The sequence below is a fragment of the Aulostomus chinensis genome, chromosome 21 (genome assembly GCF_037954235.1).
Source record: "Aulostomus chinensis isolate RoL2024-O1b breed Wild chromosome 21, RoL_Achi_v1.0, whole genome shotgun sequence".
NCBI lineage: Eukaryota > Metazoa > Chordata > Actinopteri > Syngnathiformes > Aulostomidae > Aulostomus > Aulostomus chinensis.
Window position 1 is genome coordinate 9,032,501 of NC_141340.1, and position 20,346 is coordinate 9,052,846.

The 20,346-nt window shown below is 42.3% G+C and overlaps 2 protein-coding genes across 4 annotated transcripts in view; both read right to left on the bottom strand.

Annotated features, from left to right (window-relative positions):
- Positions 1 to 1,690, bottom strand: part of vill (villin-like) — a 13,913-nt gene extending 12,223 nt beyond the window's left edge. Inside the window, exon 1 of one of the 2 annotated variants that reach the window (XM_086190684.1) lies at positions 1,438 to 1,690. In XM_086190684.1, the coding sequence (XP_086046810.1) occupies positions 1,438 to 1,533 (96 nt within the window). In that variant the 5' untranslated portion in view covers positions 1,534 to 1,690. Of the gene's footprint in view, positions 1 to 504; positions 639 to 1,437 lie in introns of those variants that run through there. The other variant, XM_086190685.1, reaches the window with a different exon arrangement.
- A 1,554-nt stretch (positions 1,691 to 3,244) lies between these two features.
- Positions 3,245 to 20,346, bottom strand: part of ctdspla (CTD (carboxy-terminal domain, RNA polymerase II, polypeptide A) small phosphatase-like a) — a 33,156-nt gene continuing 16,054 nt past the window's right edge. The window contains exons 2-8 of one of the 2 annotated variants that reach the window (XM_086190886.1): positions 17,573 to 17,739; positions 16,148 to 16,171; positions 12,704 to 12,805; positions 7,398 to 7,454; positions 6,066 to 6,158; positions 5,804 to 5,989; positions 3,245 to 4,290 (exon numbers count right to left, since the gene is read on the bottom strand). In XM_086190886.1, coding sequence (XP_086047012.1) covers positions 4,165 to 4,290; positions 5,804 to 5,989; positions 6,066 to 6,158; positions 7,398 to 7,454; positions 12,704 to 12,805; positions 16,148 to 16,171; positions 17,573 to 17,739 — 755 coding nt within the window. In that variant the 3' untranslated portion in view covers positions 3,245 to 4,164. The remainder of the gene's footprint in view (positions 4,291 to 5,803; positions 5,990 to 6,065; positions 6,159 to 7,397; positions 7,455 to 12,703; positions 12,806 to 16,147; positions 16,172 to 17,572; positions 17,740 to 20,346) is intronic. The other variant, XM_086190887.1, reaches the window with a different exon arrangement.

Here is a 20,346-nt window from a genome sequence, read left to right on the forward strand (position 1 = left end):
CTTCTCTTGAATGCACTTCAAGTCCTCAGCTGGAGTTGTGTTTATGTTTGACAGAGCCCTCAGCAGCACAGTGGGCATTACAGAGACACCCACCCCCTCCACCCTTGACACCAATTATTCATTTTACAACTAGCAGATGGGGGGATTGGACTGGAGGAGCTTGGAGTGGTGTTGGAAAGGAATCAGAGGCTCTCCGTGGCTAAATCTCTTCCTCTGTGCCCACTCACACAGACACTGGAGGAGGAGGACGGCTCGACATTATTGCATGTTTTACAGCTCCGGGCTTTGATCTCCCGCAGGAGAGGACATTGGCAGCTTGTGTTTACATTTGTTTTCTGAGCGTAGAGACATATTAACACACTGCAAACAAAGTGATTTCCACTCTTGGATAGTTGAGAGGATAACCTTGAGTTCTAAACGCCACCGAGTATCTCCCCCTCTCTTCAGGGACACGATCATTTCAGTAAGATTCCTACTTCAGAAGCCTCCTAATGAGACACTTACCTTCGGCTGCACTTTTCCATTCATCCTGGACTCAGCTATGATCATTCCAACAACATGGTGAAGTTCAGTCACCGCATATTTGACTCACAACTTAAGAGAAATGTCTTCAGGCGTGAACAATAGTCTCTGTAATGCCTAATCCAGCGCTGCAGTTCAGGTGGCCTCTACGTCAGCGGAAGCCAACATCAGCATATCACATGAACCTGAGCTCCCTGTCTGAGTTGCACATTAACCCGTTTACATGCATTTTATTATGTCCTGCAAAGTATTTAACCCTGCCAACAAAGAAAAGGGGCTCACATCTCCAATACCAGTTAATCCAACTTTTCAGAATTTGTTCTAAGTTTTATTCAACTTAAAAATAACTTTAATGCTTGAGTTTAACATAGTAAAACAGTCTTAAACAACCCAGAGCTCAAAGAACTTTAAAAGGGCTCTGTTAGTAATATGACAATTACAATGACATAATACTTTCATAATCTAATTATCATTACACTTCAGCGGGGGTTCGTCATGCACTTTGTCTTGAAACAATAAATCTGGAACACAATCTGCTGATGAGGACCATGGGATATGAGCGAGAGCTAAATCTGGCCGGCTGGACCCTCCTTCTGTGCCAAAAAAACATTTCATTGATGACTCTAAAGCACAAGTAGTTCTCCACGTATCAGCCTGTGATTGACTGGTGTCTTGCTAAGGTTTGAAACTCCAACCAAACATTTTCCAAACTGCAGTTTTAGAGATCACTAATCCTATGAGAGGCCATGTAGAAGAGAGTTAATGCTCCAGTCAGTGCAGGAGCAGGCATGAAGAACTGGATTTGGTCCTCATCAGTTCAAATTTAGTTGCATTGACATACAATGTCAGTAAAACCCTCTTCTACAGCTTGACACTGAAGTTAATTTTAAGATGATTGTTAGTCATCGTCCTCACATGTGCATCAAGTTGTCTGCTGGAAGGAGTGAAGGTCACATGGCTCAGGGCCAGTTTGGCAATAAGTTGCTCATCGCTGAGATCCATCACATCCATTTAATGATTGTTTCCCCCTTATCAAGGATCAAGTGGTCAGAGGTCCTTGAGGCTTCAACAGATCGAGGTATATTTTTGTGGCGGAGAGGCAGAAACGGCAGCTGGAGATGCCGTAAAACTGGCAAATTTAACAGACGCCAACAGCAGAATATCACAAAACTCCAAAGCAGACTGACAAACAGCCGCATTGAATGGAGACACACCCGGACTAGATGAGACAATGAACAACAGGTAAAAAGCTGATTGGCTGAGAGACAGCAGGTGCAAAGCTGGGCGGAGTGATTAACTGACGAGACACAGGTGATCATGTGACAACAACAAAAAAGGCGGGAAGCAAAAGACGCAGAAAGTACAGTAAAGCAAAGAAAGACACAAGACGGAAAGGATTCAGGGTCAAACAGGAAGTAAGAAAAAACATCAGTCAGAAAAAGGGAAAAGCAACTGAAGAGCTTAAAGTGACGTGTTAAAAAACTGGAAATAATGACAGTCCAGATGAAAAGGAGAAATATAACACAACGTTATTACTGGCCATTAAGGCTGGGATTAACCAGAGGGAGGTCAAACCTCTGCAAAGGCCAAACCTGATGTAAAGAAAAGCTGATTTGCACCAAAATGCGACAAGTTCTTCTTTCCTCCTCGCTGCACCAAGTTTGGTTTCATCCGGGCTTGTAGTTTTTGCATAATCCCGCTAACAGATAAGATTACACCCTTTAACCCTGACACGACTGGCTGAATGAGCTCATATTCTATCAAATGTTTTAAATTATAAAATGATTGGGACGGCAGTTGAGAGACAGCTGATTATGCAGAAGCGGAGTCCGCAAAGTGGAAACAACAAAAAATACCTCACTATTAATCATTACCTGTCCTGCCCAGACTGCTTGTCACACTGTTGGACTTTTATTCAGTCATGAGGGTCAATGGATCAAAAACAAATGAACTACTTAATTTTAATTGTCCTCCATCCTTGTAAACAAAAGCAGAGTAACTGAGTATAGGGTGGAAATGTTTTGTCGTCACAAATATATCTGGATAGGCGCACGTCAAAACTCCAAGGGAAAGTATATGAGGTGCAATATTCTCAAGAATGAGACCAGACCGGCAAATAGTCACGGACATAAAAATAACTTTTCTCATTAGGGGAAAAAAAAAACACAAAAAAAAACCTCAAAATGATTGACAGAGGAACAGATTTGTTGCTGTTTAATTTACAATTATTAATTGAGTCAGTCGTTCTGAAGCTTTGCTTGTCTCGGCCACACAGAAGAATCCCTCCCTGCACTCCTCCTTAATCATAGAGAGAGCGCGCCACTTTTGCTTCAGAGTTTTAGTATTTGAATGACTGGATCACCACCGTCTATTTGGCCAAAAAGGACATGGAAGGAAATACGTTCTCATACTGAGGAGAGTGGGCCTGATAATCTACGAAAAATACAGCAGCTCTCAGAGGCCTGAAGAGCTGCTGTTTCTACTCGCTTTCATGGTTTCCTAGAGCACGCACACTTAAATTTGTTTACTCTTTTCATTTTAATTTGTTAAGACAAATTATATTGTTACTTTTTTCCTTTTTGGCACAACCCTGATGGCCCCCAGGAATGATTTTGTGAGTCGTGACCCCTGCGTGAGTCTCCACCCCCCCCAGGTTGAGAACTACCAAATAAACTGACTTGCTCCTGCAGTTCATTCCACAACGACACAAACTGACAGTGTGCAAACTTGCAACTTTAATCATGTTGTACAGTACAATTTCAACAGCATTCTTTACAATGCACCCAACCCCAATAAATAGAATTTCATGTCATCTAAGCTAATCATTACATTTTCCTCGAAGGTTTAATATTTATTGGTGGATAGTGATGTCATCACAAAGGTTTCTCTTTTTTTTTTCAATAAAGTGGGGATTCATTGTCTCGAAGGATCAATTTACAGTAACTGTTACACTGAACTGTAAACATCAAATGATTCTCTTCTGGTCCTTTTTTTTTTTTTTTTTTTTAAATTACACGAATATTACCAAATACTAATTTCCATTTTAATTTGAGAGGATTTATTAATATGCCTCGGGAGACGTTATAACATTTCTGGGTATTAAGTCCTTGTAAATACGCAGCATAAAAATGTGCACCCCATTCCTGACACAACAAAATCAGCACAGTAATGAAGGCACTTCATTCCGTAAGAGAAGAGAAATCACAGTTGTTGGAACGAAAAAGTCCGACGACGAGAAACAAAAGCCTGCATAGCACAGCTCAACGCAACAAAACGAAAATAAAAGGTCACTCATTCTCCCCAAAAAAACTTAGTTCTGTGTATTTTATTATTTTTGGTAACTAAAATATTACTTAGAATAATAAAACCTCCTCTTTCTGATAGAAAAATTACTTTATGTATGTCTTCCTCTTAGAAACATATAGTATTTACATACAGTAATAGGATCTGTTAGTAGGAGTCCTGGTCATAGAGGTCGGAGTACAGTTCTCCCCCCTGGATTTCAGTAGGACCAGATCACTTGAACGCTGGTGTCCTCAGAGCAGGTCGGAGGATGGGGGCCAGCAGTGGGCCGGCATTGGGCCGGCGGTGGGCCCGTGGCAGCGAGGTGAAGGACCAGGAAGGACTAGCTGGATCTGCCTGCTACCTATTCCTCAGGCTCTGTAACAGACTGTAAACGTCCTCCTCCTTACTGAGACCCTCGAAGAGAGGAATCAAGTCCAGTAGCTCAGTGTCCATCATGTCATCAAACCAGGACTGCACCGGGACCTGAGAGAGAGAGGTGGAGCAAGATTTAATTGATCATGTGAGCAAAGAGAGAGAGAGAGAGAGAGTGTGAGAGAGAGAGAGAGAGAGAGAGAGAGAGTTGGGTGAGGAGCTGGTGAGAGTTTAAATAATTAATCGGGGAAATGCATCAAAGGCATGAAGAGTGGCAAACCTCCACAGACGAGAGAATCTCATAAAATTGGGAACGCTGCCTTTGGCTCCTACTGCTGCTCAAACACCCACTGCAGAATAAAACTGCGGCTGATAAGATACATTAACATCATGGTATTATTTCTATTCATCCAGTCTATTTAGAACTGGTTTGGGTAAAACTTTGTAACTCGATCGGGACTAAGAATATCCAGAAATGTATTTTGGAGGTTGGACAAAAACACACGCGGCAACTCTTGTGAGGCGTTCAGCCTTGATATGCACAGGTGGGAACAGACGATTTGTGAGACTCTGAGAAAACAACCACCATGTTATGTACAAAAGCAACATTTTAGCATGAAGTTATGCATGCTAGCCTATTAGCTTAGAGTGAGCATACATCAAGGCTTTGACCTTCAAAATAGTTTCAGCTCATCCTTGACTCAGTTCCGTGACATCGTGGTATCTCCTGGGACAACCAACGTGCCGTTTCAACCTGCAGTGCTGCTGGATAATTACAAAGCCAGGCAACAGCCACATTAATCCGTGCTGCTTTTGGCATTTACGGCTCAGTTCTGGCACTGGCAAGGATGTGGGCCAGACAAGGATGGGCACGAATGCAATTCCCTGTGAGGGGGCTGGTTTCTCAAGATTGTGATGCCACAAGATCATGCAAGAAACCATCTTGTCAGGCTTCAAGTCATACGCCCATAAGTTGTTCGCACCAATCGGCATTCATTGAAGACGACAACGAGACTGTTTTTAGTGAATTGCTGCCCACATTTTGGCCCAGGGGCCAAAGTTGGCCCAATTTCAGCTTTGACTTGACCTGCGAAATGCAAAAATAGATAGATAAAACAAAACTGCAATAATAAACTGATTTGCATCCTTTTAAAATACATTTTAAAAGGATGCAAACCAGTTTACTTTTGAAGTTTTCTTTTGTTGTGGGGTAAAAATACTAAAAATGTGAGTGTTCTGAAACTTATCAGATAGCAGAGTAGACCATAGCACAGGATGTCCCTTTGGCAAACGTGAAGAGAGGAAAAAGGAAGAGGCAGAGGAAGCGAGACACAGACTAAATGCATTTTAACAACAATATGTTTGCTTTTGGTCTACAGCCCACCATTCAGTCGGTTTTGGAACTCCAAAATAAAAAGTTTGCACCCCTCTGGTTTCACAACCATGTTGCTGTAGCATCAATTACATCAAAGCATGAGTGTATTTCTTCTCTGAATGCCAGTGAAGGCTTTTCTCCATCGATAGACGGCGCCTCCAGTCACCTGCCAACAGTTTTTGAAAGCGTCGGGCCTTTTCCAAACGGTTTCTACGGGCAACTCTTCTATCAAGAAGCAGGAAGACTTACTGCATTCTCAGGGTGAAAGATGTAGGAGGCAGGCGAGTTGTCTACGATGATGACTTTGCTGAGCTCTCGGCCGAGCCGGCTGAGGTCTTTGACATAGTTTCCTCTGTGGAAAACACAGGATTCCCTGAAGAGCCGCGTGCGAAACACCCCCCACTGGTCCAGCAGGTCTGCCACAGGGTCAGCATACTGAACACCAAACACATCCAGTGAATACGAAACAATGGCGATGACGTGACTGTCAACGTTGAAATGGATGGCTGACCTTGGCTAAGCTTGCTGTGAAGAGAACACACTCGAAGAGCTCCCCCATCTTCTGGAGGAACTCGTCCACATGGGGCCTCTTCAACACGTACACCTGGAACGCACAGCAGTTTTAAATCAAAATTTAGAGAGCTGGGAAGATGGGCTTCTGCATCTCAATAATGAAATTAATTGTATTTTTGGGGGCTTTTTTTTTAACACAAGACTATGAAAAAATGTAGAAAGCGCATTTCTTGAGTCCAGCTAGTGGTTGTGAAGTGTGAAGCAAAAATATTTCAGCCTTGATATGTTGATTCAGGAATAACATGCTAGTTTATGACACTTGAATCACAATATTTCAAGCCATTCTAAAGCAAAAAAGTGCATTTTAACTTTCAAGGTCTCACAAATTGGGGCTCTGAGCTCATGAAGATGTCTTTTCCATTCTGTATCACTTGAGGAGCCAGCAACGTGTACTTAGCTTGAAGCTAATGGTGACTGACTGCTCACGAGAGCAAAACCGCCCACGCTAGTTCACGGTAGCACCGAACTTGTAGTGTTACGGTTTATTTTGAGCTCAAATCAAAGTGTTTGTGGATTACTGAGCATACAGCTAAAGAGGATATGTATTATACAAGAAGATGTATTTGAGAGTTTATAAACTGACGCGTTTAGGCAGTTTTGCTGTTGTTCACTTGTTAGTCACCGTTAGCTTCAAGCTAAGTATATGTTGCTTCTGCATTCTGGAGTCACAAAGAAGAGATGCAGGGGGGGAAAAACTGTCATTCTTCCCCTCCACTACTACTGTTTATTAAGTTATTTAAGTTATTGCAGCTTTAACTTTTGTTAAAGTCAATATAGGTTTGAAGATCAACCAGCTGACATAACTTCATCTTGCCCCCGTCTTCTCCAGCAGGTGTCCGTGGAATATTTGCTGCATCCAAGTGCAAGTAATCAAGCATAGGCCAAGGTAGACAGAGAAAGCCTATCCTGGATTACTTGAACCAGGTTACAGCAACAGAAAGGCTTCTGTTGGCCTTCAAATGGGACTAAAAATCATTTAAAAAGTAAATGTGTAGGGATGAAAAAAGAAAAGAAAAAAGGACTCTGTGCACATTCAGGCATGACAAGTCATTTCTGTTTCATTTTTGTGACCTTTATGGGTCTTAGCAGCACCTCGGCCCTGTGGTTTATGGTTTACAGCAAGGACAGAGAATAAAAGAACGTGCTGTCACACACAGCGGTGAGATATTAAAGAATAATAAATGAAGTCCTTTATAAAATTCGCATGTATGATTTCATTCAAGCCCACATCCGGTACATTCCCAGAAGTCCTGTGTCTTTCAAACAGTACCTGATGAACAGTACCATCGATCTCCACTGGAACGATGAAGTCTGCATTGCTAATAGGCTGTAGACAAAAGAAACAAGGAAAGGATTCTCAGTTTGTTCACTCTGGCATGCAACACTCAAACCACATGCACAGGTTTGTCTAAAAAAAAAAAAAAAAAAGACAAAAAAATGAAAAGAAATGCTCCTGTATGATGCTTCAGGCAAACTAGGGAGGCTTTAAGCCTGATGTGGTTCCCTGTGCTCCAGTGCTCTGTCTCACTGTTAAATAAAAACCACGAGCAAGACTCGGGGGAGGAAAGAGATGACAGATGCATGCAGGAGCAGCGCTGCTGTTTTCTCTCAGTGTGACTTTTTAAAAGCGAGAAAAGAAGGGGTGGGGAGGAGAGGAGAGAGACAGACACTGGAGAGAGAGAGAGAGAGAGAGAGAGAGAGAGAGGGAGAGGGAGCGAGAGAGAGAGAGAGAAGGAGTGGGTGGAAGACGAGTGGAAGCAGAGGATGAAAGGATTAGGTAGGAGGCACGTCAGTGTCATTTTGGGAGAGGAGAGATAAAGAAATAGATGAAGAGATGGAGGGAAAATGTTTCGCTACATTTGGAAGCACAAAGAAAGCTTTTCTCTCAATGCTTGTTGTCACCTTTGAATCGAATGTCTCTTAATAGGAAATTTTATTTGTACAGAACCTTTCATACCAAAATTTGCAGCTTGGAGTGCTTTACAACAAAGAACCCCCCGCCCCCCCCCCCCCCCAAATCCTCATCTTCAACGAGAATCTTAAAACCCCAGGACGAACATACCAGTAGAGAATCTTTTCATGGAATTTCATGTCACGAATTAAAAACAAAATGGCAATTAAAAGAAGGTTGAAAGATGAGGAAGCTCACTTCAGAAAAGGTGCAGCAGGTGGGTAATTGTAAAGCTTTTTAAGGCTAAAGTGAAGGTATTCTTTGGAAAAGAAGCCTGTTCATGTGGAAATATTTCATTTATGTGTTTTGACAAAAGAAAGACGTTTGAAATATTTTATTCAGCATTCAACTGGGCTGCTCATTTAGACCTGATGCAACACGTGGGCTGTTCTACCTTTAAAACCTGACGCAACGCCCATGGTGGTTCTTTTTCCTTTTCATCGATTTTATTTCTGCATATAACCACATTCAGACAGAGTTTTAGCTGTTGCAATATTAAAGACTTTCCACTTTTCACATGTCACCTGTATAATTGTTGTAATTCGACGACTATTTTGGCGACGGCGGAAAGCGGCGACCGACCAGAGATGTTGGCTTTTCTCTGCATGATGCAAGAGTGAGTCAATCCTCCATCAAAGCACCCTGATCCCTCTTGAGACACATGTGGGTGCTTCTATAGATCGGTTTCGTAATATCCCGAGTTGGTTTACACCAGAGAACATAAAGAGCCTCGCATGTCTTTAAAACAAGAGTCGGTAATGAGCCGGTGACAGGCGGAGGCGAGAGCGAACCAAATCGGCCCCACTTTCCTAAAGACGACATAAAGAGACACAGATGGAGGAGATGCAGGGACAGGCTTGGCCTCTGTCTACCTCTCCTCCGCTGAATCACTCCATCATGTGAGGACGGAACACGCAGCAGCTGCTCATCACTGCTGCTCTGCTCCGAGATGGAGAGTGATTTGGAGACGGATGGCGAAACAGTGAAGGATGAAGTGAGAAGTATTTATTTCGCTGATAACTCTCACCCTGATGCTGCGCGCACGTACGTACACACCAGCGCGCTTCATTAGCTGCCTCCCTAACACACTCCAGAGTGTATTTAAAGTGCATCCATACACAGAGTGACAGTAATCTACCTGATGAGCCACCGAGCCATCATCAACGCCGCATCACTGCCTTCTACTAAAGCTCTTTCAACACAAGTTCTCTTGATCGATCTTTGATTAACAGCAAAAGTTTAGACAAACGGGAAAAACATGGGAAGTGTGATGAAGGGGTCAACCAATGTGCTTTTTATTTCCGGACCCGAAACTGATTTACATTTTCTATAAAAACTAGACACGGCGTACCTCAGCCAAAATGTTATATATAGATAGATAAAATGCTATTTTTTGCGCATTTTTTACATTTGATTCTTTTTTTATTGTCAATCCTATTTAAAATATTATAAATCTTATCATCGTAATCATGCTATGTGTAGCTGCAGGAAATAAAAATATAAGTATAAATATAATATATGAAAATAACGAAGCATTTACAATTCACTTTAGTTTCCTTATCTTAGATTTTCTGCAGTGATCGAAAATCCAAAGTCAGAATCGTATCTGTTTTTGGCCCAGGAAACCCCCGCCGATGCTAGCATCAGTATCAATGCCGTCCCATCACAGATAACTGCCCTCTAGCTTACAAAAAATGTATTACACCAAAACGGCCAACACTAAAATACCCAAAAAGGTGGATAAGCAGCTCTAATTATAATTCTTGTATCATGAGGGTATCGTATTGTCGGTCCTGTCACACATCCAGTACTGCATCTGATCACTGAGCAGGAAATATCCTCTCTTCCATAATATACAGGATCAAGCACACAGTATATGTGCTGTGTTATGTAATGTTACTATTTCTGTCCGTGTGCAGCTTGTTGGGACTGTTCAAGATCCCCTGTCAGTTCTGATTTCTCCTCTTGATGCACAATGTAAATGTGCATGTTGGTGGATTTAAGTGACTTGATGCAAAAAATTCCGTCAGTATGGTCTCTTCTAGAACTCCTGCAGGGTTTCTCAAGTGAGAATGCTGAGTGTGTGTCACCCTCTGTCTCACTTCTTTCCTCTCATATTAATTTGTTGCATTGCCTGAATCCATTTCATACTGCATACTGATTTTCTGAACTTCATTAATTTTGACGGATTGATTATCCGGTGTGCAACTGGGTTTCATCAAGAGAAAATAAGAGGCTGCCATGTGGGTTTCTGACTTGTTTTGGTTTCCGGCGGCGAAATAAAACCTTTCTGACGAGCAGAGCGGAGCAGATCTGAGACTTCTGTCAACTACACCCCGCGGTCATTGAAGGCAGCAGTATGGGACACTCCCTCATGTGTGGGTGATCGTGTACGTGTGTGTGCGTGTGGCCCCGTGCTGCTGGCATGTGACTGTGACTAATGGGTGGGTCCAGTGAAGTGTGTGTGTACATTTTCCCTCCCTTTGCCTTTCCACTGCATTACTAGTCATGTGTGTTTTCTCTGCAGTGATTTAAGTCAACAAATCATTTCCGTTCATTGTTGAGTAGAACAAGAGCAGACGAGTCTTCACTTTCAGCTCCTTTTTGCCACATCTTTAGTCTTCTTACATATGCAGTTGCGCAGATGTGGATTATTATGACAGTTTTGAGGAAAGAAGACAGGTAAAAATGCATAGCTGTGCAGAATATTCAGGATTTAAGGCACAAAAGCAACTGCAAAGTCATTTCCGACAATTAATTCAGTGACTATCTTTTATATTTTTTGACAGCTCCTGCTAGTAAACTGATTTTATTAATGCAATACCACTTTAAATTGAAAGAGGATTGCAGTACAGACTGAAACCTTGCAGTATCACAAGTTTGACTCAAGATCTTACATTGGACCGTCGGGTAATGTGCACTATCAGACACAGCAAGTACAAACAAGCTGCTACTGCCATGACTCATGATATTGACCACACGCCAGATGAGTGTATTTGCGGGGGACCAAAGGAAGAGCAGTTGTTTGGATGTACATTCCTCAAATTTTGGGTTAAAATTATTTTTCCTTTGCATAAAGTGCAGCTGGGACGACATATTCTTGTAGGCCAACCTTGACCAAAAAAAAAAAGGCTAATATTTAACAATACAGATGTACGACTTCAAATTCACAACAACTTAGCTTAGTGTGTTTTTGGCAGGAAGGTGGAATCTTGTTTCGCTACTTGTTAACCACCACCATTTTGAAGCCAACGCTTAAGGCTTCAGAATCTAGAGTGTGGTATTTACTGACAAATTATATTCCACAGAAGAAAATATTGAACTATCTGAAGCTACTGTTACCCATAGACCCTTTTTTCAGGCTTGCAGACAAAATAAATCATACACTTTGAGACAAGCTAACTAGATGTTCAACAATGCTAACTTAACACTAGCGGTGTTGTTTTGTTTCACTATCCTCAAATTGAATGCAGTTGCATACTGCCTGATATAAAGTAGTTTGGTCTGAATTAAATATCAGCCACCCACTGTCCTTTTTATTACCTCTGTGGTTATCTAAAGCAGTAGTAGTAGTAGTAGTAGTAGTAGTCGTAGTAGTAGTAGTAGTGGTGGTAACAGTAGCACAAGTTGGGTTTCAATTAATTTTATCTTCAAAGCAGCAACACACCACATATGAAACTGTCTACTGAAAACTAACTTTATTTCTTGAACATTTAAGACTCAGACTAATTGCTTCTGACACACAAACATCTGTTCTAAATGTATGGAAAACGTTAGAAAAAAATGGCACACACGTTTCTGCAGTTGGTCATACCCAGACTCCACTGAGAATACAACTATTATGAAAGTTTTTTGCTTTCCATTATGTGGTTTAATTTGACGAACACTTTTTACAAAACCCCATCATGGTGCAGTTTCTTCAGCACTGTTCTTTATCCGTTTACAGTAATCAAATCCCAGTAGAATGCTTCGTTTTCTGGACCAGGTTCCTCCCACTGGTACAAGGCAGCAGTGCGGTTACTTCAATCACACTCTATGGCCGACAGAAAATGAAACACTATACCAACATGGAGGTGCATTAGACCTTAGAACTAATCTAAATTGGTTTCTGTGGTCACTCTGGTTAAAAAAAAAGAAGAATATCCTGTCATAAAACTAATCTGGGTAAAATTCTCGGCAGCTAAACCTTGACAGCAGTCCAAATGTGATACATTCGTCATTGTACATCATTACAGGAGAACAAAGGCCATGATGAAATGTTGCATCGGTTGCTATGACAACACCATGTTGTATTAGTTGTAAGGACACCCCTTCTGGGCTTTTCTTGTTGTAACTTGTGTATAAAAGGCATCATTATCCTCAGGGAGAGGCCTTGCTGCGATCATGTGATCAGTGACGAAGCACCTCCCACTTTCCCACCAGGGGAATGTGACATCTCCTGGAATTATTTCTATATAATCCTATTATCCTTGCAGTGGCTGCAGAAAAGCAGTATGACACACGTGAAAGGATGAAAAGGCTTCATAACATATCTGCATGCTTATATATGTCACTGGTGCATTTGTGTGTGTATGTGTGTGTGTGTGTGTGTGTGTGTGAGATGGAGGCGTGGCGTGGTGAAGTACCTTGAAGGAGCTGTGTACCAGGGTTTCGTCCAGGTCGATCACCACGCAGTTTTTGCCATAGTCTGCTATACTGACCTCAGGCAGGAGGAACTTGGCTGGAGGCTGCAAACGCAAATGCAAAAACACACACACACACACACACACACACACACACAAACACACACATTATATAATATAACTAATGTGTATGTTTCATCAGATGAAAATTCTGAGGGTTTGGTGTCAATGCATCTGAACTCTTTGGGCGTTTTGGGTGAAAAATGTTACTGTAAATGACTGTTGGTGTGCGTCCATCAGCTTCTCAATCATTGGAGCATCTTGATGTTTAAGAGCAATGCAACATAAAAATGAAACGTTCTAACGCACAAATGTCTTTGGGGCACATTAGGATTTGTTTTAGCCTCAAGTTAGTCTTACAGGCAGGAAGCAAATCCTGTTGGCTATTTGTAACTTTCGTCTACTGTGTACTTCCTGTAACTGCCGATTAACCAGGGTCATCATGGATTAACCCGCTGATTATTTACACTATTAATCAGTCAATTGTTTTGTCTGTGGAATGTCAGGAAAAACACTCATTGCTATTTCCCACAGCCAAAAGTGACTATTCAAAATGTTTCACTTCACACACTCTTTATTTTACATAAATGACAAAAAGAGCAGTACAAATCATTGTGTTTGGGAGTCTGGAGGAAGCAAATGGTAAACATTTTGTTGCTTGAAAAAGCCCGAAATTATTCATCAATTAGTAAAAAACAGATTTCTTTTGATTAACTACTATTTAACTATTAGTGGTCATAGCTCTTGATTTAACATCATGGGGTTCGTAACCATCATCGGGGTCTAATTCATGTCTGCATGACTAAACTGAGGGCTTGAAAAGGCCAAGAATTAATCAGGACACGTTTGAGCATAAGAACATTAATAGTTCTAAATAACTGCTGGCGTTTATTTTTCAGGACATGTTAGATTCAGAAATACATTAAATAGAGAGACTGATTTTGGCAACAAAAACAAAATAATGTAGCTGATTAACCTACATATGATTTTCTCACTTAGCTGAGAAGCTACATAACAAACAGTCAAGCGATAATTCAAATCAAAAACTTTCAAATACCTCAAATGATTTCACGTGAAGCTGAAGAAGGCAGAGAAGAATTTTTTGCTTGAAATTCGATTAATCGCCACAAGATTATGACACAAAATAATTCAAGTAATAACTTCTGGCTCAGTATCAAGAAGCCATTGTTGTTGTTGTGGTTGTACTACACATGTCCCTGCTGATGGTTTCAGTATTAACTCCTGCTGACTGAGTGCTGTGACTGTGTTGCCTTTAGGGACAGAGGGAAAGGAGAAACACTTGTACTCTCTGTCAAACGGGCCTGGACTTACAGACTAGCATAGGGCAGATGGTGCAGCCATAGGGGTCACACGCGCACACACACACACACACACACACACACACACACACAAATCTATAAAGAGGCACAAGGGCTCCGTCAAGCTGACGCAAACACACACAAGTATTCCAGCTATTTTCTGCATGTATGTGTGTCATGGTGTGTTCGGGCCGACCATATTTATCACGTCTTATCGTGGAAGCGCATGATGATGTATGTTGGCAAAAAAAAAAGGGGGGGGGGGCTGAGAGCAAGGACACTGAATAACATGGTGTCACGGCGTGATGGATGTGATGCACACATGCAGGTCGAGCGGAGGAAGAGCAGCGGGACCTTGACCGCCTCTAATAGAGGCCTTCAGCTGGAGCTGCAGCCAGGGGGCGCTAACCTGACACTCATACCTGCTCACCAACTCCTCACCAAATCGAATTTTAAGAATCGACTCCAAAAGCCCCATTATTCTATTCTCTATTTGAGAGGTAAAAATGATCTTTAATGATGCGGAATCCTTAATTTTCATAAATGAATGAGTCAATATAGTCGTCTGAATCTAGAGTTAAGTTGTCATTCAACTATGTAAAAGATTAAAGTATATTCAATTAAGGGAACTTCTTAGTACCCTTTTGTGTCGCACTCTTGCTTTTGGCTCAATATAAAGTTTAAGTTTTGGTCCTCTAAGGGAAAAGTTTGGGCACCCCCTGATCTGAAGGGAGGGCATCTAAACCAAAATCCACTCTCAAATCTTGTAAAATAATGAGTACTGCAGTACTGATGTCCTTTGACCCTAAAATATCATAGCTTTGTTATTTTCTTGCTAAAAACTAACAAAAGAGCAGATGCAGCACTTCTCACTTTCCGATGTCGCCCAGCCATGACCTTTCCAGGTCACTTTGACTTATCTTAAATCACCTCTCAGAGAAAACTCCAAACAGCCTTCGGCACCACATGCACTTCCTGCCATTTAAGGGAGGTGTCTGCTGGGTGGTGTAGTTTAAAGCCTGGCTGCAACGTGGGATGCTGGGAGTGTGAAAATCATAAATTACTGTAAACCACAGGCTCCGCGTAGATTCCAAAATAGCTAAATGAGGTGCAGTGTCAGTGCGATGACTGCAACAAAATGTATGAAGGTTCTGGTCTAATGGACAAACACTGATCAGCCCGTCATCTTCTTCAGTGACGATAAACACCTACAGTAATTAAGTCTTTCAAGGAAGAAGTGACGCTTTTTGCTCTTTTTAAAAAAAAATACGACAATCAGTCTCAAGTTGTGTTCCAATGGAAGGAGAGACACAAATAAATCATAAGAAGCATTAGCCAAAGCTAATTTGGGCCACATCAGGGCCACATCAGGGCCAGGTTTGGCACTTCTGTCACCGATGTGAGCCGCATTTCGGCCGAAAAAAAATTGTAAGCTGATGTTAACAATCGTTACAGTGTAGTGGAGTAACAACCAGCTGAACAAGTAGAATATAGGGTTGTGCAGCTTCATATCAGTCATGATTTATCCTTGGAAATCTTCCGCATGATCAGAACATTTACATCATCAATATTTGAGCCTTTATTGGTCGATTTGGACAATTCAAACATTTCATAGAACAAGATGATTTTTTTTGTTTTTTTTTTACTCTTCTTGTCTGTATTCTTACTGGAATTTTCATTTGTTTCTTATTCAACATTTGTGCTTTAATGATGGTGAGGATTAGCAGCCAATTTTCAACTTGCCGTTTACTGCAGAAAAAATACACAGTGGAACTGTTTAAAGAAACTATTTTGCCCACCTGTGCTGACAAACGTTTACTATCTGTATCAGTTGTGTGAGTAAGAGAGACTTATAGTCACATTATGAGGCTGAAGTTAACCACACCACATTCCTTTTTATTAAAGAGCATAAAATATATGCAAATGAATTAAATCTAATTGCACTGAACGTGTCATGATGATCCAAACTCATCCAACATGCGCTAAAAATGACAAGCAAGCGGGAGGAGGAAGAGGAGGAGGAGAAGCTTCATGATGCATTTCAAACAATGAAAGATCATATACATACACTGGGAATGGGGATAACCTGGACCTGGCACCAGTGGGGGTTGGTGGGTGGGGGGAAGGCGAAAATCAGAGGACGCAAAAGAAAAGCAGTCAATGCGAGGAAGGAATCGGCAACATCAATATTCTGATCAACAAATGCACAGAGAGAGAGAGAGAGAGAGAGGGAGAAAGACAGAGAGAGAGAGAGAGGGGGAGAGAGAGAGGGAGAGAGAGAGAGAGGGAGAGAGAGGGGGGGCAGAAAGAGAAGAACTCCCTCAAAAACAAACAGAGCTGCCATAGAAACAAATACAGCTGGACAGAAATCCAGCAGCAGTACACTGCTGGGAGGGACTGTGGGCACAAACCCAGCTTGAAAATCAGCCCCTGCACAATAACAAGGCTTTTTATGGCCAGGTTCGCTAGGTTCACTCCAAATTAATGGGGACTCGTTTGTTTAAGAGGGTCCGGAGCAGGTCACCACATGTATAGTGTCGGTGCGGAGCCACACATTCCTCCCCTGAATGAGAGACGCATTACAGGTAAACAGGAGTGGCAATGTGATATGATTTTTGCTCCATTTATAGCCCAGTGACCCTGCCTTGGCAGCAGAACGCCATGTTTGTGGAGGAGCGTCGGGATTGGCGCCTTTTCCGCAGCCAGAATGTTCGTTTCACACATCCTTGCTACACTGGTACACTGGTCAGACTGTGTGTGTGTATGTGTGTGTGTGTGTGTGTGTGTGTGTGTGTAAGGAGAGGGGGAGGCGTGGGTGCAAGGCAATCCATCACACCGGACACAAGGTCCACTTTATGGGGATTAAAGAAGCAGCAGTTGTGTGTGTGTGTGTGTGTGTGTGTGTGTGTGTGTGTGTGTGTGTGTGAGTGTGTGAGTACGTGTGAGTGTGAATGTGTGTATGTACATGTGTTGTCATGGGTGTACGGTAAGACTTGTGAGCACATATAAAGAAGGAGCGAGTGAGCGAGTGTGCATATATGTGTGTGTGTGTGTGTGTGTGTGTGTGTGTGTGTCGCTGGAGCTTCTCAGCATGATCCGTGTGTTATTTTGTGTGCGCGGTTGTGTGCGTAGGCAGATATCGAAGAATGCAAGATGGGAAGCGAGCCCGTATTTTCTCGCAGTGGATGGTAAACAACCTCTGGGTTCAACGGGTTTGAAGCAGCTGGAAAAATTTGTGGAGGGAGCTCAGCGAGGCAGCACAGCGCCTCGGCCTCAGCTCTCTGCAGGAAAAGACAAACCCTGACAAGATCTCTGGAAATAAACTCGAAGATTACTACTCATTACTGGCAGAGAAATTCTGATTTCTCTCCTCAAATATCAACTAAGTCCCATAAGTTTTTTCCCATGTGTGTGTTTGTGTGTGGAAGCAAACTGTGTCTAATTTGGACTTGGGCCAGCAGTGATGTAAGTGTCAGAGATAAATGAGCTTCACCTTGGGAGGACTGCCGTTCTCCTCTGGAGGTGGAGGAAGAGAGAGTGTCTTGTTGTTGGCGGGTGGTGGCTCCACGTGGTAGTCATTGTAGTTGCGAAAGCAGCAGAAGAAGGGGCTGAAAATGCTCCGACTCCGGTGTTTCTTTAGGCTGCTGTTGGCCTGGGAGACTAGAAGAGAAAACAACCAAGAATAGAGTGACGTTAAAGCTGATTTTCTATGAGAAAACAAAGGAAGTATATCAAGTATTTAATAAGGATTTTGCATATTTTAAAAATACACCAGTCTTTTTTTTTCTTTTAAGCAACAGCCAGAGGTTGGGTTAGTTGAGCAAAAATTACTACACTGTATCGTGTTTTGTTTTTTTTCCAGCAGAAAAGACAACAAATTGTAACAGTGGGTCCGTGCGCTGGCTCTGTTCTGTGCAGCCCATTAACCAGCCATACTAGCACTTCCTTCGTACCCAGAAGCCAGACTTTTTGGGTTTCATGTGCCTCTGAGCAGCATTCATAGGACCACACCAGGCTCCACCTCCAACACTGTATCAAGTTCTCTTTATACATCCTACAGATTAATAAATCGTCCCACTGGAAGGTGGCAGTCTGAATGACCCAATACGCTGTGGGGAAGTTGAGCATTAAGCTCTTTCTTGCTAATTTTTCTTACACAAACTTCACTTACTTTGCAGTTGGAAACATATTGAATCTGTTATGCTCAGTATTACCACATTTAGAACAAACAATGAATGAGTTTGTCCAAAGTTTGGCCCACATCTGCTCCCAGTTCCGTTCTCCCGTGACTGCAGGTTCAACTTATTCAGCCCACATCTGGCATCAAAGCCAGCTCACTGCGTTACAAGGGCCACATCTGGCTCACCAAACACTTGCTAGAACCATAAGTCAGCCAGAAGTGTCTCACATTATGCCCAAATGTGGCTGCCAACTGGGTTCTGGATGCCATTGCTGCTCCTCCATAATTTAGACATGAGAGTGGTGGAGCAATTTATTTAAGTAATAATATACTCGAGAAGTAAGAGCAGCAGATTTTGGTACTCACTAAAGAGAAATGTCCTCTGAGCGCTACCATTAGGAGAGAGGATCATAATCAAACCAAACCTGCATTACACTCCAACATATGTTTTGAAGAATCTTCTTTAGTAAAAGATCTATAGCTGTTAATTAAACAAAGTTGAAGTAAAAATGTACAACATCTCCTTCTGAGGGGAAGCCAAACATCAGAAGCATTAAATGTTCTCAAATCAAGAAGCTCAAACTTAAGAATAGCTGCACAATTAGAGGCAAAGTGCTTTGTTACGTTCCTGCTGCCAAACACAACGCCAGCCTCTTGACTTTGAGTCAAGAACTTTTTTAGTGCCGTTTCGCAACGATATCACCTGTCTGTTTGAAGGCTTTTATGTTAATAAAAGCTGCCTCCTCTGAAGAGAAAGCAGACGGGATGCTTGGCACCGTCAACTGTGTTTAACACGCTTCGTTGGCTCATAGTGACACAGAGAGATGTATGTCGTACAACACGGCGAGGCATCGGTTCATGTTATTGGAGGCACAGGGACAAAAATAGTCATCAGCAGGGTGCCCCTGGGAAGCGAGCGCGGTTAATTAACATGAAGAAAAGGGGACAGTTGTTAGAGGCAGAAATCAGAGAGACAGATGGATCGTAAAGAAAGATACATTTATATCTTATATTAAAATCAGCTGCACTGAGAGTAGAGCATCCACCAAGGAAACAACGCTTCAGTACCACTTACTTATCCTTCTACAGGTTGAAGTGAAAGAACAAGACGAATCAGTTCTGTTCGATCAAAAAGTACATCTGTTACCTCCAAAGTGCCAGGAACACACATTTGCGTGAACAAAAAAGGGTATAAAGTGACTAAAGTGTACACAACTGCAGATATCAAAACACACACTACACCTGTGTTGAGTGTGTCATTATGAGCAGGACGGCACAAACACAAAGGACGAAACTGATGATTTTCACTTCACCGGTGGACCAACATACAACAAGATTATTTTCTTCTATTTCTTACACCCTTTCAGGCAAAATGCAGTTATGTTTCAGGCAATACCCTTAAATATGTTATTAGCGTGTAATAGAAGAGTGGGGTTTTAGTTCTGAGTGCTGTGGCTTTATCTGATCTTTAGCATGAAGGGTTAAGCTACAGATTTCCAGGGAGAAAAACAACATACAGTTTAAGGTCCCAGCTTACATCATTCCTCCTTCGTTGTCTCTGCTGCCCGTGGCCTACTTTCACACTGTCAGAGGAGAAACAAACAAGCTCCAATTGGCCATCACTGGTGAGGATTTTTACATTGGCGAAAGGGATAAAATAGAAATCCAGGCAGCCACAGAGTCTGAAGTATAAAATTCTGCCAGTTTAATTGATTTAAAAGGTAATTTTTAAGCATGGAATTCCCAAATCTATTCAGGACTTTGAAGTGTCCACAGGCTGTTGGAATCATCACTTCTGTGCCTCAGAGTGTCCGTCACACAGCATCCCTGTTTTGCGGCTGCCTTGTTAATGTTCATACAGCTGTGTGACGCGGTTGGCCCAGTTCGCCATGCACACCGAGGGAGGCGGCCACAGCCAGCTCGTCTTCTGAGAGCCTTCACACTCATGCCTGGAGCTATCCGACCACGGAATCGGACAGGCTGTGGGCAGTTTGTCGTCTTTGTTCAAGCCGTCCTTGTAGTCTAAAAAAAAAAAAAACCTTGCAGGGGAGCGTCTCTCATACCCCGCTGGTTGAGTCGGTGGGTTT